This window comes from Pseudophryne corroboree, chromosome 10 (assembly GCF_028390025.1).
Source record: "Pseudophryne corroboree isolate aPseCor3 chromosome 10, aPseCor3.hap2, whole genome shotgun sequence".
Classification (NCBI taxonomy): domain Eukaryota; kingdom Metazoa; phylum Chordata; class Amphibia; order Anura; family Myobatrachidae; genus Pseudophryne; species Pseudophryne corroboree.
In genome coordinates, this window is record NC_086453.1 from 384,699,697 (window position 1) to 384,719,513 (window position 19,817).

A 19,817-nucleotide genomic window follows, 5' to 3' on the forward strand; every position below is an offset into this window, starting at 1 on the left:
GTCCCCGGTGTAATAACTGGCATCACCTGTGTCCCCGGTGTAATGACTGGCATCACCTGTGCCCCCGGTGTAATAACTGGCATCACCTGTGTCCCCGGTGTATTGACTGGCATCACCTGTGTCCCCGGTGTAATAACTGGCATCACCTGTGACCCCGGTGTAATGACTGGCATCACCTGTGACCCCGGTATAATTGCGTCACCTGTGACCCCGGTGTAATGACTGGCATAATCCGTGACCCCTGTGTAATGACTGGCATCACCTGTGACCCCTGTGTAATGACTGGCATCACCTGTGACCCCTGTGTAATGACTGGCATCACCTGTGACCCCGGTGTAATGACTGGCATCACCTGTGACCCCGGTGTAATGATGGCATCACCTGTGACCCCGGTGTAATGACTGGCATCACCTGTGACCCCGGTGTAATGACTGGTATCACCTGTGACCCAGGTGTAATGACTGGCATCACCTGTGTCCCCGGTGTAATAACTGGCATCACCTGTGTCCCCGGTGTAATGACTGGTATCACCTGTGACCCCGGTGTAATGACTGGCATCACCTGTGACCCCGGTGTAATAACTGGCATCACCTGTGACCCCGGTGTAATGACTGGCATCACCTGTGACCCCGGTGTAATGACTGGCATCACCTGTGACCCCGGTGTAATGACTGGCATCACCTGTGACCCCGGTATAATGGCGTCACCTGTGACCCCGGTGTAATGACTGGCATAATCCGTGACCCCTGTGTAATGACTGGCATCACCTGTGACCCGTGTGTAATGACTGGCATCACCTGTGACCCCTGTGTAATGACTGGCATCACCTGTGACCCCGGTGTAATGACTGGTATCACCTGTGACCCCGGTGTAATGATGGCATCACCTGTGACCCCGGTGTAATGACTGGCATCACCTGTGACCCCGGTGTAATAACTGGCATCACCTGTGACCCCGGTGTAATGACTGGCATCACCTGTGACCCCGGTGTATGACTGTCATCACCTGTGACCCCGGTGTAATTACAGCATTACCTGTGACCCCGGTGTAATGACTGGCGTCACCTGTGACCCCGGTGTAATAACTGGTGTCACCTGTGACCCCGGTGTAATGACTGGCATCACCTGTGATGACCCCGGTGTAATGATTGGCATCACCTGTGACCCCGGTGTAATGACTGGCATCATCTGTGTCCCCGGTGTAATGACTGGCGTCACCTGTGTCCCCGATGTAATAACTGGCGTCACCTGTGTCCCCGGTGTAATAACTGGCGTCACCTGTGTCCCCGGTGTAATAACTGGCGTCACCTGTGTCCCCGGTGTAATAACTGGCATCACCTGTGTCCCCGGTGTAATAACTGGCATCACCTGTGACCCCGGTGTAATAACTGGCATCACCTGTGTCCCCGGTGTAATGACTGGCGTCACCTGTGTCCCCGGTGTAATAACTGGCATCACCTGTAACCCCGGTGTAATAACTGGCATCATCTGTGTCCCCGGTGTAATGACTGGCATCACCTGTGTCCCCGGTGTAATGACTGGCGTCACCTGTGTCCCCGGTGTAATGACTGGCATCACCTGTGACCCCAGTGTAATGACTGGCATCACCTGTGACCCCGGTGTAATAACTGGCATCACCTGTGACCCCGGTGTAATGACTGGTATCACCTGTGACCCCGGTGTAATGACTGGCATCACCTGTGACCCCTGTGCAATAACTGGCATCACCTGTGACCCCGGTGTAATAGCTGGCATCACCTGTGTCCCGGTGTAATGACTGGCGTCACCTGTGACCCGGTGTAATAACTGGCATCACCTGTGACCCCGGTGTAATGACTGGCATCACCTGTGACCCCGGTGTAATGACTGGCATCACCTGTGACCCCGGTATAATGGCGTCACCTGTGACCCCGGTGTAATGACTGGCTTCATCCGTGACCCCTGTGTAATGACTGGCATCACCTGTGACCCCGGTGTAATGACTGGCATCACCTGTGACCCTGGTGTAATGATGGCATCACCTGTGACCCCGGTGTAATAACTGGCGTCACCTGTGACCTCGGTGTAATGACTGGCATCACCTGTGACCCCGGTGTAATAACTGGCATTACCTGTGACCCCGGTGTAATGATGGCATCACCTGTGACCCCGGTGTAATGACTGGCATCACCTGTGTCCCCGGTGTAATGACTGGCATCACCTGTGACCCCGGTGTAATAACTGGCATCACCTGTGACCTCGGTGTAATGACTGGCATCACCTGTGACCCCTGTGTAATGACTGGCATCACCTGTGACCCCGGTGTAATGACTGGCATCACCTGTGACCCCGGTGTAATGATGGCATCACCTGTGACCCCGGTGTAATGACTGGCATCACCTGTGACCCCGGTGTAATAACTGGCATCACCTGTGACCTCGGTGTAATGACTGGCATCACCTGTGACCCCGGTGTAATAACTGGCATCACCTGTGACCCCGGTGTAATGACTGGCATCACCTGTGACCCCGGTGTAATGACTTGCATCACCTGTGACCCCGGTATAATGACTTGCATCACCTGTGACCCCGGTGTAATAACTGGCATCACCTGTGACCTCAGTGTAATGACTGGCATCACCTGTGACCCCGGTGTAATAACTGGCATCACCTGTGACCCCGATGTAATGACTGGCATCACCTGTGACCCCGGTGTAATGACTGGCATCACCTGTGACCCTGATGTAATGACTGGCATCACCTGTGACCCCGGTGTAATAACTAGCATCACCTGTGACCCCGGTGTAATGACTGGCATCACCTGTGACCCCGGTGTAATGACTGGCATCACCTGTGACCCCGGTGTATTGACTGGCATCACCTGTGACCCTAGTGTAATGACTGGCGTCACCTGTGACCTCGGTGTAATGACTGGCGTCACCTGTGACCTCGGTGTAATGACTGGCGTCACCTGTGACCTCGGTGTAATGACTGGCATCATCCGTGACCCCTGTGTAATGACTAGCATCACCTGTGACCCTAGTGTAATGACTGGCGTCACCTGTGTGTAATGACTGGCGTCACCTGTGACCCCGGTGTAATGACTGGCGTCATCCGTGACCCCGGTGTAATGACTGGCGTCACCTGTGACCCCGGTGTAATGACTGGCGTCACCTGTGACCCCGGTGTAATGACTGGCAACACCTGTGACCCCGGTGTAATAACTAGCATCACCTGTGACCCCGGTGTAATGACTGGCATCACCTGTGACCCCGGTGTAATGACTGGCATCACCTGTGACCCCGGTGTAATGACTGGCGTCACCTGTGTCCCCGGTGTAATAACTGGCATCACCTGTGTCCCCGGTGTAATTACTGGCATCACCTGTGACCCCGGTGTAATAACTGGCGTCACCTGTGTCCCCGATGTAATAACTGGCATCACCTGTGTCCCCGATGTAATAACTGGCATCACCTGTGTCCCCGGTGTAATAAGTGGCATCACCTGTGTCCCCGGTGTAATAACTGGCATCACCTGTGACCCCGGTGTAATAACTGGCGTCACCTGTGTCCCCGATGTAATAACTGGCATCACCTGTGTCCCCCATGTAATAACTGGCATCACCTGTGTCCCCGGTGTAATAACTGGCATCACCTGTGACCCCGGTGTAATAACTGGCATCACCTGTGTCCCCGGTGTAATGACTGGCGTCACCTGTGTCCCCGGTGTAATGACTGGCATCACCTGTGACCCCAGTGTAATGACTGGCATCACCTGTGACCCCGGTGTAATAACTGGCATCACCTGTGACCCCGGTGTAATGACTGGTATCACCTGTGTCCCCGGTGTAATGACTGGCAACACCTGTGACCCCGGTGTAATAACTAGCATCACCTGTGACCCCGGTGTAATGACTGGCATCACCTGTGACCCCGGTGTAATGACTGGCATCACCTGTGTCCCCGGTGTAATAACTGGCATCACCTGTGTCCCCGGTGTAATAACTGGCATCACCTGTGACCCCGGTGTAATAACTGGCGTCACCTGTGTCCCCGATGTAATAACTGGCATCACCTGTGTCCCCGATGTAATAACTGGCATCACCTGTGTCCCCGGTGTAATAACTGGCATCACCTGTGACCCCGGTGTAATAACTGGCATCACCTGTGTCCCCGGTGTAATGACTGGCGTCACCTGTGTCCCCGGTGTAATGACTGGCATCACCTGTGACCCCAGTGTAATGACTGGCATCACCTGTGACCCCGGTGTAATAACTGGCATCACCTGTGACCCCGGTGTAATGACTGGTATCACCTGTGTCCCCGGTGTAATGACTGGCATCACCTGTGACCCCGGTGTAATGACTGGCGTCACCTGTGACCCCGGTGTAATGACTAGCGTCACCTGTGACCCCGGTGTAATGACTGGCGTCACCTGTGACCCCGGTGTAATGACTGGCGTCACCTGTGACCCCGGTGTAATGACTGGCGTCACCTGTGACCCCGGTGTAATGACTGGCGTCACCTGTGCCCCGGTGTAATGACTGGCGTCACCTGTGACCACGGTGTAATGACTGGCATCACCTGTGCCCCGGTGTAATGACTGGCATCACCTGTGCCCCGGTGTAATGACTGGCATCACCAGTGCCCCTGGTATAATGGCGTCACCTGTGACCCTGGTGTAATGACTGGCATCATCCGTGACCCCTGTGTAATGACTGGCATCACCTGTGACCCCGGTGTAATAACTAGCATCACCTGTGACCCCGGTGTAATGACTGGCATCACCTGTGACCCCGGTGTAATGACTGGCATCACCTGTGACCCCGGTGTAATGACTGGCAACACCTGTGACCCCGGTGTAATAACTGGCATCACCTGTGACCCCGGTGTAATGACTGGCGTCACCTGTGACCCCGGTGTAATGACTAGCGTCACCTGTGACCCCGGTGTAATAACTGGCGTTACCTGTGACCCCGGTATAATGACTAGCGTCACCTGTGACCCCGGTGTAATGACTGGCGTCACCTGTGACCCCGGTGTAATGACTGGCATCACCTGTGACCCCGGTGTAATGACTGGCGTCACCTGTGACCCCGGTGTAATGACTGGCGTCACCTGTGACCCCGGTGTAATGACTGGCATCACCTGTGCCCCGGTGTAATGACTGGCATCACCTGTGCCCCTGGTATAATGGCGTCACCTGTGACCCTGGTGTAATGACTGGCATCACCTGTGACCCTGATGTAATGACTGGCATCACCTGTGACCCTGGTGTAATGACTGGACGTCACCTGTGTCCCCGGTGTAATGACTGGCATCACCTGTGACCCCGGTGTAATGACTGGCATCACCTGTGACCCCGGTGTAATGACTGGCATCACCTGTGACCCTGATGTAAGTGTAAAAGTGGATAATGATGGCTGCATTTATTAGACTCTTAATAAGTAACTTTACGTTTAGGACTGATGCTGAATAAGGCCACTATGTGCCACCAGCGTTCTAGCTGTGACCCTCATATGGCGGACACTGCCACACAGGTAACGCGCCATGGTATTACGCCACCTATAGGATAGATAGTCATTCCTTACCTGCACATAGTTAGGGTCACACCGCACTCGCTCTCTTCCCAGTGCCTCCGTCATAGCCGGGCACCTCATGAGGTACCGGTCATTGTGACCGCCTCCCGCTGATGTTTTCTTAACCATGTGGATTTCTAAGACGTGGAATCCATTCTACAGAGACAAGAGCAAAGGCGGATCACTGAGGGATCTATTCGTTTCCGGACCGCGCTCCAGTCATATTCCCCACACCAAAGCCGGATGAGCCGTAATACAGGTCAGGTCTCAGAGGAGGACGCAAATGCCGCCTCTACTGTGATCGCACACACCGGCGCCGGCAGGGGCGCACCCAGAAAATGCTGGTGACCATTTTCATGTCGACCTCTTGACCCTGCCGATTTTAACCACTGTTGGCCTTTTATCTGTTGCTCCGGCTCACTTGTCTGCGGAGATCGGTCAGGCTCTAGGAGCCAGCGGTCAGGACGGAAGCTATGACCATGTGACCTGTTACATACGTGTCCAGTGCGTGTAGCTCACAGTGCCTACAGTGTCCGTCACTAATCTCCGGTGCATCCTCAGGGGCTGAGCATCAGCTGTGTAGCCAATCAGACACCGTACTGGCCGCAGCAGCAGGAAATGAGCGCACTGACCATGTGGGAGACCTGTGTACTAAGTGATTATGGGGTCTATTTACTAAGCCTTGGAGAGAGATAAAGTAACAGCCAATCAGCTCCTAACTGCCATGTCACATGCTGGGTTTGAAAAATGACAGTTAGGAGCTGATTGGCTGATACTTTACCTCCATACAGTGCTTAGTAAATAGACCCCTTATGTGAGCACCTTGTCTCCTGACCCTATTTATTGCATAACAGATAGGTACTGGGTACGGCGGAACCCCGGCTGCCAGGGAGGATGTATGCTGTATAATTTAGGGGCATATGTATTGATTATATGGTGTCAGATTCCATGATTAGAATTACTTATCGCGGCAATAAAAAAATCATGTATCGCATGTATGTATTAAAAAGCAGCGACCATCCCTGCAATATGCAAAATGCAATCCCATTAATTACTGGTCTGGGGCGCGGTCGCGCTGCTGCTCCTGTGCTGGCATCAGAGCGGCCATTGCCTGGAAGGGATCCCGCGGATCCCTCTTCCTGTACGTTGTATGATAAATAGCTACATGGGCTACAATGGCTGGCACCACCTACAGATGGCGTTGGCCAGTGGGGTTACGCTCCATTGTACTTGGCATATCTCGCCCAGAGAAACATTTGGGGGCTGTTGCAATCGAAAACAGGGGATCCAACAGATTTCTCCTCTATCTGCTTCAGCCCCCGATCACTGCCCTCCCCCCCCCCCCCATCACCGCCACATCACACCCCTTCCCCCTCCCAAGATCAAGATACATCCAGGATTCAGATATACAGTATATACTTCAGAATTTGTTAAGATAACTAGGCCCCATAGACGCCCTTTCCTGTGAATGCCCTGATACTAATATGTACAAATCAGCGGCCATGAAGGGGTTACCATTAATAATATTACTGATAATAATGTTCTCTCACCGGAGACTGGCGGCCTCACCTGGGTTTGCACGCTGCACGCTGTATAATGAGCGCGGAAGATAAAATTACCATTGGAATCCGTGTCCAAGGCGTAACGGCAGCCGGCGATCAGGTGATTGGAGCGATCTAGAGAACTGAGGCTCACTGTAACACAGAGCATGGGGTCATATCATTCAGCTGTGAGCGGGCTATACAGTATATAACACAGAGCATGGGGTCATATCATTCAGCTGTGACCGGGCTATACTGTATATAACACAGAGCATGGGGTCATATCATTCAGCTGTGACCGAGCTATACTGTATATAACACAGAGCATGGGGTCATATCATTCAGCTGTGACCGGGCTATACTGTATATAACACAGAGCATGGGGTCATATCATTCAGCTGTGACCGGGTTATACAGTATATAACACAGAGCATGGGGTCATATCATTCAGCTGTGCCCGGGCTATACAGTATATAACACAGAGCATGGGGTCATATCATTCAGCTGTGACCGGGCTATATAGTATATAACACAGAGCATGGGGTCATATCATTCAGCTGTGACCGGGCTATACAGTATATAACACAGAGCATGGGGTCATATCATTCAGCTGTGACCGGGCTATACAGTATATAACACAGAGCATGGGGTCATATCATTCAGCTGTGACCGGGCTATACAGTATATAACACAGAGCATGGGGTCATATCATTCAGCTGTGAGCGGGCTATACAGTATATAACACAGAGCATGGGGTCATATCATTCAGCTGTGAGCGGGCTATACAGTATATAACACAGAGCATGGGGTCATATCATTCAGCTGTGACCGGGCTATACAGTATATAACACAGAGCATGGGGTCATATCATTCAGCTGTGACCGGGCTATACAGTATATAACACAGAGCATGGGGTCATATCATTCAGCTGTGACTGGGCTATACAGTATATAACACAGAGCATGGGGTCATATCATTCAGCTGTGACCGGGCTATACAGTATATAACACAGAGCATGGGGTCATATCATTCAGCTGTGACCGGGCTATACAGTATATAACACAGAGCATGGGGTCATATCATTCAGCTGTGACCGGGCTATACTGTATATAACACAGAGCATGGGGTCATATCATTCAGCTGTGACCGGGCTATACAGTATATAACACAGAGCATGGGGTCATATCATTCAGCTGTGACCGGGCTAAACAGTATATAACACAGAGCATGGGGTGATATCATTCAGCTGTGACCGGGCTATACAGTATATAACACAGAGCATGGGGTCATATCATTCAGCTGTGCCCGGGCTATACTGTATATAACACAGAGCATGGGGTCATATCATTCAGCTGTGACCGGGCTATACAGTATATAACACAGAGCATGGGGTCATATCATTCAGCTGTGACCGGGCTATACAGTATATAACACAGAGCATGGGGTCATATCATTCAGCTGTGACCGGGCTATACTGTATATAACACAGAGCATGGGGTCATATCATTCAGCTGTGACTGGGCTATACAGTATATAACACAGAGCATGGGGTCATATCATTCAGCTGTGACCGGGCTACACTGTATATAACACAGAGCATGGGGTGATATCATTCAGCTGTGACTGGGCTATACAGTATATAACACAGAGCATGAGGTCATATCATTCAGCTGTGACTGGGCTATACAGTATATAACACAGAGCATGGGGTCATATCATTCAGCTGTGACTGGGCTATACAGTATATAACACAGAGCATGGGGTCATATCATTCAGCTGTGACTGGGCTATACAGTATATAACATAGAGCATGGGGTCATATCATTCAGCTGTGACCGGGCTATACAGTATATAACATAGAGCATGGGGTCATATCATTCAGCTGTGACCGGGCTATACAGTATATAACACAGAGCATGGGGTCATATCATTCAGCTGTGACCGGGCTATACAGTATATAACACAGAGCATGGGGTCATATCATTCAGCTGTGACCGGGCTATACAGTATATAACACAGAGCATGGGGTCATATCATTCAGCTGTGACCGGGCTATACAGTATATAACACAGAGCATGGGGTCATATCATTCAGCTGTGACCGGGCTATACAGTATATAACACAGAGCATGGGGTCATATCATTCAGCTGTGACCGGGCTATACAGTATATAACACAGAGCATGGGGTCATATCATTCAGCTGTGACCGGGCTATACAGTATATAACACAGAGCATGGGGTCATATCATTCAGCTGTGACTGGGCTATACAGTATATAACACAGAGCATGGGGTCATATCATTCAGCTGTGACCGGGCTATACTGTATATAACACAGAGCATGGGGTCATATCATTCAGCTGTGACCGGGCTATACACTATATAACACAGAGCATGGGATCATATCATTCAGCTGTGACCGGGCTATACAGTATATAACACAGAGCATGGGGTCATATCATTCAGCTGTGACCGGGCTGTACTGTATATAACACAGAGCATGGGGTCAAATCATTCAGCTGTGACCGGGCTATACAGTATATAACACAGAGCATGGGGTCATATCATTCAGCTGTGACCGGGCTATACAGTATATAACACAGAGCATGGGGTCATATCATTCAGCTGTGACCGGGCTATACAGTATATAACACAGAGCATGGGGTCATATCATTCAGCTGTGACCGGGCTATACAGTATATAACACAGAGCATGGGGTCATATCATTCAGCTGTAACTGGGGTATACAGTATATAACACAGAGCATGGGGTGATATCATTCAGCTGTGACCGGGCTATACAGTATATAACACAGAGCATGGGGTCATATCATTCAGCTGTGACCGGGCTATACAGTATATAACACAGAGCATGGGGTCATATCATTCAGCTGTGCCCGGGCTATACTGTATATAACACAGAGCATGGGGTCATATCATTCAGCTGTGACCGGGCTATACAGTATATAACACAGAGCATGGGGTCATATCATTCAGCTGTGACTGTGCTATATAGTATATAACACAGAGCATGGGGTCATATCATTCAGCTGTGACCGGGGCTATACAGTATATAACACAGAGCATGGGGTCATATCATTCAGCTGTGACTGGGCTATACAGTATATAACACAGAGCATGGGGTCATATCATTCAGCTGTGACCGGGGCTATACAGTATATAACACAGAGCATGGGGTCATATCATTCAGCTGTGACTGGGCTATACAGTATATAACACAGAGCATGGGGTCATATCATTCAGCTGTGACAGGGCTATACAGTATATAACACAGAGCATGGGGTCATATCATTCAGCTGTGACCGGGCTATACTGTATATAACACAGAGCATGGGGTCATATCATTCAGCTGTGACTGGGCTATACAGTATATAACACAGAGCATGGGGTCATATCATTCAGCTGTGACCGGGCTATACAGTATATAACACAGCATGGGGTCATATCATTCAGCTGTGACTGGGCTATACAGTATATAACACAGAGCATGGGGTCATATCATTCAGCTGTGACTGGGCTATACAGTATATAACACAGAGCATGGGGTCATATCATTCAGCTGTGACCGGGCTATACAGTATATAACACAGAGCATGGGGTCATATCATTCAGCTGTGACCGGGCTATACTGTATATAACACAGAGCATGGGGTCATATTATTCAGCTGTGACCGGGCTATACAGTATATAACACAGAGCATGGGGTCATATCATTCAGCTGTGACCGGGCTATACAGTATATAACACAGAGCATGGGGTGATATCATTCAGCTGTGACCAGGCTGCACAGTATATAACACAGAGCATGGGGTCATATCATTCAGCTGTGACCGGGCTATACAGTATATAACACAGAGCATGGGGTCATATAATTCAGCTGTGACCAGGCTATACTGTATATAACACAGAGCATGGGGTCATATCATTCAGCTGTGACCGGGCTATACAGTATATAACACAAAGCATGGGGTCATATCATTCAGCTGTGACCGGGCTATACAGTATATAACACAGAGCATGGGGTCATATCATTCAGCTGTGACCGGGCTATACAGTATATAACACAGAGCATGGGGTCATATTATTCAGCTGTGACCGGGCTATACAGTATATAACACAGAGCATGGGGTCATATCATTCAGCTGTGACCGGGCTATACAGTATATAACACAGAGCATGGGGTCATATCATTCAGCTGTGACCGGGCTATACAGTAAATAACACAGAGCATGGGGTCATATCATTCAGCTGTGACCGGGCTATACAGTATATAACACAGAGCATGGGGTCATATCATTCAGCTGTGACCGGGCTATACAGTATATAACACAGCATGGGGTCATATCATTCAGCTGTGACCGGGCTATACAGTATATAACACAGAGCATGGGGTCATATCATTCAGCTGTGACTGGGCTATACTGTATATAACACAGAGCATGGGGTCATATCATTCAGCTGTGACCGGGCTATACAGTATATAACACAGAGCATGAGGTCATATCATTCAGCTGTGACCGGGCTATACAGTATATAACACAGAGCATGGGGTCATATCATTCAGCTGTGACCGGGCTATACAGTATATAACACAGAGCATGGGGTCATATCATTCAGCTGTGACCGGGCTATACAGTATATAACACAGAGCATGGGGTCATATCATTCAGCTGTGACCGGGCTATACTGTATATAACACAGAGCATGGGGTCATATCATTCAGCTGTGACTGGGCTATACAGTATATAACACAGAGCATGGGGTCATATCATTCAGCTGTGACTGGGCTATACTGTATATAACACAGAGCATGGGGTCATATCATTCAGCTGTGACCGGGCTATACAGTATATAACACAGAGCATGGGGTCATATCATTCAGCTGTGACCGGGCTATACTGTATATAACACAGAGCATGGGGTCATATCATTCAGCTGTGACCGGGCTATACTGTATATAACACAGAGCATGGGGTCATATCATTCAGCTGTGACTGGGCTATACAGTATATAACACAGAGCATGGGGTCATATCATTCAGCTGTGACCGGGCTATACTGTATATAACACAGAGCATGGGGTCATATCATTCAGCTGTGACTGGGCTATACAGTATATAACACAGAGCATGGGGTCATATCATTCAGCTGTGACTGGGCTATACTGTATATAACACAGAGCATGGGGTCATATTCAGCTGTGACCGGGCTATACAGTATATAACACAGAGCATGGGGTCATATCATTCAGCTGTGACCGGGCTATACAGTATATAACACAGAGCATGGGGTCATATCATTCAGCTGTGACCGGGCTATACTGTATATAACACAGAGCATGGGGTCATATCATTCAGCTGTGACCGGGCTATTCAGTATATAACACAGAGCATGGGGTCATATCATTCAGCTGTGACCGGGCTATACTGTATATAACACAGAGCATGGGGTCATATCATTCAGCTGTGACCGGGCTATACAGTATATAACACAGAGCATGGGGTCATATCATTCAGCTGTGACCGGGCTATATAGTATATAACACAGAGCATGGGGTCATATCTAGAGATGAGCGGGTTCGGTTTCTCTGAATCCGAACCCGCACGAACTTCATGTTTTTTTTCACGGGTCCGAGCGACTCGGATCTTCCCGCCTTGCTCGGTTAACCCGAGCGCGCCCGAACGTCATCATGACGCTGTCGGATTCTCGCGAGACTCGGATTCTATATAAGGAGCCGCGCGTCGCCGCCATTTTCACACGTGCATTGAGATTGATAGGGAGAGGACGTGGCTGGCGTCCTCTCCATTTAGATTAGGAGAGAGAGAGAGAGATTGACCTGAGGCTGATACTGTAGAAGAGAGTGCAGAGTTTAGTGACTGACCACAGTGACCACCAGCAGTGCAGTTGTTTTATTTAATATATCCGTTCTCTGCCTGAAAAAAACGGTACACACAGTGACTCAGTCACATACCATATCTGTGTGCACTGCTCAGCCCAGTGTGCTGCATGCCTGCATCATCTATGTATATATTATATATCTGACTGTGCTCAGCTCACACAGCTTATAATTGTGGGGGAGACTGGGGAGCACTGCAGTGCCAGTTATAGGTTATAGCAGGAGCCAGGAGTACAAGACAGTCACATACCATATCTGTGTGCACTGCTCAGCCCAGTGTGCTGCATCATCTATGTATATATTATATATCTGACTGTGCTCAGCTCACACAGCTTATAATTGTGGGGGAGACTGGGGAGCACTGCAGTGCCAGTTATAGGTTATAGCAGGAGCCAGGAGTACATATTATATTAAAATTAAACAGTGCACACTTTTGCTGCAGGAGTGCCACTGCCAGTGTGACTGACCAGTGACCTGACCACACTGACCACCAGTATAGTTAGTAGTATACTATATTGTGATTGCCTGAAAAAGTTAAACACTCGTCGTGTGACTTCACTTGTGTGGTGTTTTTTTTTTTTATTCTATAAAAAACTCATTCTGCTGACAGACAGTGTCCAGCAGGTCCGTCATTATATAATATATATACCTGTCCGGCTGCAGTAGTGATATATATATATTTTTTATATCATTATTTATCATCCAGTCGCAGCAGACACAGTACGGTAGTTCACGGCTGTAGCTACCTCTGTGTCGGCACTCGGCAGTCCATCCATAATTCTATACCACCTACCCGTGGTTTTTTTTTCTTTCTTCTTTATACATACATACTACTACATCTCTTTATCAACCAGTCTATATTAGCAGCAGACACAGTACAGTACGGTAGTTCACGGCTGTGGCTACCTCTGTGTCGGCACTCGGCAGTCCGTCCATAATTGTATACCACCTAACCGTGTTTTTTTTTTCTTTCTTCTTTATACATACATACTACGACATCTCTTTATCAACCAGTCTATATTAGCAGCAGACACAGTACAGTACGGTAGTTCACGGCTGTGGCTACCTCTGTGTCGGCACTCGGCAGTCCGTCCATAATTGTATACCACCTAACCGTGGTTTTTTTTTCTTTCTTCTTCATACATACATACTACGACATCTCTTTATCAACCAGTCTATATTAGCAGCAGACACAGTACAGTACGGTAGTTCACGGCTGTGGCTACCTCTGTGTCGGCACTCGGCAGTCCGTCCATAATTGTATACCACCTAACCGTGGTTTTTTTTTCTTTCTTCTTTATACATACATACTACGACATCTCTTTATCAACCAGTCTATATTAGCAGCAGACACAGTACAGTACGGTAGTTCATGGCTGTGGCTACCTCTGTGTCGGCACTCGGCAGTCCGTCCATAATTGTATACCACCTACCCGTGGTTTTTTTTTCTTTCTTCTTTATACATACATACTACTACATCTCTTTATCAACCAGTCTATATTAGCAGCAGACACAGTACAGTACGGTAGTTCACGGCTGTGGCTACCTCTGTGTCGGCACTCGGCAGTCCGTCCATAATTGTATACCACCTAACCGTGGTTTTTTTTTCTTTCTTCTTTATACATACATACTACGACATCTCTTTATCAACCAGTCTATATTAGCAGCAGACACAGTACAGTACGGTAGTTCACGGCTGTGGCTACCTCTGTGTCGGCACTCGGCAGTCCGTCCATAATTGTATACCACCTAACCGTGGTTTTTTTTTCTTTCTTCTTCATACATACATACTACGACATCTCTTTATCAACCAGTCTATATTAGCAGCAGACACAGTACAGTACGGTAGTTCACGGCTGTGGCTACCTCTGTGTCGGCACTCGGCAGTCCGTCCATAATTGTATACCACCTAACCGTGGTTTTTTTTTCTTTCTTCTTTATACATACATACTACGACATCTCTTTATCAACCAGTCTATATTAGCAGCAGACACAGTACAGTACGGTAGTTCACGGCTGTGGCTACCTCTGTGTCGGCACTCGGCAGTCCGTCCATAATTGTATACCACCTAACCGTGGTTTTTTTTTCTTTCTTCTTCATACATACATACTACGACATCTCTTTATCAACCAGTCTATATTAGCAGCAGACACAGTACAGTACGGTAGTTCACGGCTGTGGCTACCTCTGTGTCGGCACTCGGCAGTCCGTCCATAATTGTATACCACCTACCCGTGGTTTTTTTTTCTTTCTTCTTTATACATACATACTACTACATCTCTTTATCAACCAGTCTATATTAGCAGCAGACACAGTACAGTACGGTAGTTCACGGCTGTGGCTACCTCTGTGTCGGCACTCGGCAGTCCGTCCATAATTGTATACCACCTACCCGTGGTTTTTTTTTCTTTCTTCTTCATACATACATACTACGACATCTCTTTATCAACCAGTCTATATTAGCAGCAGACACAGTACAGTACGGTAGTTCACGGCTGTGGCTACCTCTGTGTCGGCACTCGGCAGTCCGTCCATAATTGTATACCACCTAACCGTGGTTTTTTTTTCTTTCTTCTTCATACATACATACTACGACATCTCTTTATCAACCAGTCTATATTAGCAGCAGACACAGTACGGTAGTTCACGGCTGTAGCTACCTCTGTGTCGGCACTCGGCAGTCCGTCCATAATTGTATACTAGTATCCATCCATCTCCATTGTTTACCTGAGGTGCCTTTTAGTTGTGCCTATTAAAATATGGAGAACAAAAATGTTGAGGTTCCAAAATTAGGGAAAGATCAAGATCCACTTCCACCTCGTGCTGAAGCTGCTGCCACTAGTCATGGCCGAGACGATGAAATGCCAGCAACGTCGTCTGCCAAGGCCGATGCCCAATGTCATAGTACAGAGCATGTCAAATCCAAAACACCAAATATCAGTAAAAAAAGGACTCCAAAACCTAAAATAAAATTGTCGGATGAGAAGCGTAAACTTGCCAATATGCCATTTACCACACGGAGTGGCAAGGAACGGCTGAGGCCCTGGCCTATGTTCATGGCTAGTGGTTCAGCTTCACATGAGGATGGAAGCACTCAGCCTCTCGCTAGAAAACTGAAAAGACTCAAGCCGGCAAAAGCACCGCAAAGAACTGTGCGTTCTTCGAAATCCCAAATCCACAAGGAGAGTCCAATTGTGTCGGTTGCGATGCCTGACCTTCCCAACACTGGACGTGAAGAGCATGCGCCTTCCACCATTTGCACGCCCCCTGCAAGTGCTGGAAGGAGCACCCGCAGTCCAGTTCCTGATAGTCAGATTGAAGATGTCAGTGTTGAAGTACACCAGGATGAGGAGGATATGGGTGTTGCTGGCGCTGGGGAGGAAATTGACCAGGAGGATTCTGATGGTGAGGTGGTTTGTTTAAGTCAGGCACCCGGGGAGACACCTGTTGTCCGTGGGAGGAATATGGCCGTTGACATGCCTGGTGAAAATACCAAAAAAATCAGCTCTTCGGTGTGGAACTATTTCAACAGAAATGCGGACAACAGGTGTCAAGCCGTGTGTTCCCTTTGTCAAGCTGTAATAAGTAGGGGTAAGGACGTTAACCACCTCGGAACATCCTCCCTTATACGTCACCTGCAGCGCATTCATAATAAGTCAGTGACAAGTTCAAAAACTTTGGGTGACAGCGGAAGCAGTCCACTGACCAGTAAATCCCTTCCTCTTGTAACCAAGCTCACGCAAACCACCCCACCAACTCCCTCAGTGTCAATTTCCTCCTTCCCCAGGAATGCCAATAGTCCTGCAGGCCATGTCACTGGCAATTCTGACGAGTCCTCTCCTGCCTGGGATTCCTCCGATGCATCCTTGCGTGTAACGCCTACTGCTGCTGGCGCTGCTGTTGTTGCTGCTGGGAGTCGATGGTCATCCCAGAGGGGAAGTCGTAAGCCCACTTGTACTACTTCCAGTAAGCAATTGACTGTTCAACAGTCCTTTGCGAGGAAGATGAAATATCACAGCAGTCATCCTGCTGCAAAGCGGATAACTGAGGCCTTGACAACTATGTTGGTGTTAGACGTGCGTCCGGTATCCGCCGTTAGTTCACAGGGAACTAGACAATTTACTGAGGCAGTGTGCCCCCGTTACCAAATACCATCTAGGTTCCACTTCTCTAGGCAGGCGATACCGAGAATGTACACGGACGTCAGAAAAAGACTCACCAGTGTCCTAAAAAATGCAGTTGTACCCAATGTCCACTTAACCACGGACATGTGGACAAGTGGAGCAGGGCAGGGTCAGGACTATATGACTGTGACAGCCCACTGGGTAGATGTATGGACTCCCGCCGCAAGAACAGCAGCGGCGGCACCAGTAGCAGCATCTCGCAAACGCCAACTCTTTCCTAGGCAGGCTACGCTTTGTATCACCGGTTTCCAGAATACGCACACAGCTGAAAACCTCTTACGGCAACTGAGGAAGATCATCGCGGAATGGCTTACCCCAATTGGACTCTCCTGTGGATTTGTGGCATCGGACAACGCCAGCAATATTGTGTGTGCATTAAATATGGGCAAATTCCAGCACGTCCCATGTTTTGCACATACCTTGAATTTGGTGGTGCAGAATTATTTAAAAAACGACAGGGGCGTGCAAGAGATGCTGTCGGTGGCCAGAAAAATTGCGGGACACTTTCGGCGTACAGGCACCACGTACAGAAGACTGGAGCACCACCAAAAACTACTGAACCTGCCCTGCCATCATCTGAAGCAAGAAGTGGTAACGAGGTGGAATTCAACCCTCTATATGCTTCAGAGGTTGGAGGAGCAGCAAAAGGCCATTCAAGCCTATACAATTGAGCACGATATAGGAGGTGGAATGCACCTGTCTCAAGCGCAGTGGAGAATGATTTCAACGTTGTGCAAGGTTCTGATGCCCTTTGAACTTGCCACACGTGAAGTCAGTTCAGACACTGCCAGCCTGAGTCAGGTCATTCCCCTCATCAGGCTTTTGCAGAAGAAGCTGGAGACATTGAAGGAGGAGCTAACACGGAGCGATTCCGCTAGGCATGTGGGACTTGTGGATGGAGCCCTTAATTCGCTTAACAAGGATTCACGGGTGGTCAATCTGTTGAAATCAGAGCACTACATTTTGGCCACCGTGCTCGATCCTAGATTTAAAGCCTACCTTGGATCTCTCTTTCCGGCAGACACAAGTCTGCTGGGGTTGAAAGACCTGCTGGTGAGAAAATTGTCAAGTCAAGCGGAACGCGACCTGTCAACATCTCCTCCTTCACATTCTCCCGCAACTGGGGGTGCGAGGAAAAGGCTCAGAATTCCGAGCCCACCCGCTGGCGGTGATGCAGGGCAGTCTGGAGCGACTGCTGATGCTGACATCTGGTCCGGACTGAAGGACCTGACAACGATTACGGACATGTCGTCTACTGTCACTGCATATGATTCTCTCACCATTGAAAGAATGGTGGAGGATTATATGAGTGACCGCATCCAAGTAGGCACGTCACACAGTCCATACTTATACTGGCAGGAAAAAGAGGCAATTTGGAGGCCATTGCACAAACTGGCTTTATTCTACCTAAGTTGCCCTCCCACAAGTGTGTACTCCGAAAGAGTGTTTAGTGCCGCCGCTCACCTTGTCAGCAATCGGCGTACGAGGTTACATCCAGAAAATGTGGAGAAGATGATGTTCATTAAAATGAATTATAATCAATTCCTCCGCGGAGACATTGACCAGTAGCAATTGCCTCCACAAAGTACACAGGGAGCTGAGATGGTGGATTCCAGTGGGGACGAATTGATAATCTGTGAGGAGGGGGATGTACACGGTGATATATCGGAGGGTGATGATGAGGTGGACATCTTGCCTCTGTAGAGCCAGTTTGTGCAAGGAGAGATTAATTGCTTCTTTTTTGGGGGGGGTCCAAACCAACCCGTCATATCAGTCACAGTCGTGTGGCAGACCCTGTCACTGAAATGATGGGTTGGTTAAAGTGTGCATGTCCTGTTTTGTTTATACAACATAAGGGTGGGTGGGAGGGCCCAAGGACAATTCCATCTTGCACCTCTTTTTTCTTTTATTTTTCTTTGCGTCATGTGCTGTTTGGGGAGGGTTTTTTGGAAGGGACATCCTGCGTGACACTGCAGTGCCACTCCTAAATGGGCCCGGTGTTTGTGTCGGCCACTAGGGTCGCTAATCTTACTCACACAGTCAGCTACCTCATTGCGCCTCTTTTTTTCTTTGCGTCATGTGCTGATTGGGGAGGGTTTTTTGGAAGGGACATCCTGCGTGACACTGCAGTGCCACTCCTAAATGGGCCCGGTGTTTGTGTCGGCCACTAGGGTCGCTAATCTTACTCACACAGTCAGCTACCTCATTGCGCCTCTTTTTTTCTTTGCGTCATGTGCTGATTGGGGAGGGTTTTTTGGAAGGGACATCCTGCGTGACACTGCAGTGCCACTCCTAGATGGGCCAGGTGTTTGTGTCGGCCACTAGTGTCGCTTAGCTTAGTCATCCAGCGACCTTGGTGCAAATTTTAGGACTAAAAATAATATTGTGAGGTGTGAGGTATTCAGAATAGTCTGAAAATGAGTGGAAATTATGGTTTTTGAGGTTAATAATAATATGGGATCAAAATGACCCCCAAATTATATGATTTAAGCTGTTTTTTAGTGTTTTTTTAAAAAAACACCCGAATCCAAAACACACCCGAATCCGACAAAAAAAATTCGGTGAGGTTTTGCCAAAACGCGGTCGAACCCAAAACACGGCCGCGGAACCGAACCCAAAACC

The 19,817-nt window shown here is 48.8% G+C and overlaps 1 protein-coding gene across 1 annotated transcript; it reads left to right on the forward strand.

Annotated features, from left to right (window-relative positions):
• Positions 1–4,660: 4,660 nt before the first annotated feature.
• On the forward strand, positions 4,661–5,140 carry LOC134965405 (keratin-associated protein 16-1-like). The gene has a single exon (XM_063941865.1). It carries the CDS (start codon positions 4,661–4,663, stop codon positions 5,138–5,140), a length of 480 nt encoding a protein of 159 aa, XP_063797935.1.
• Positions 5,141–19,817: the final 14,677 nt, after the last annotated feature.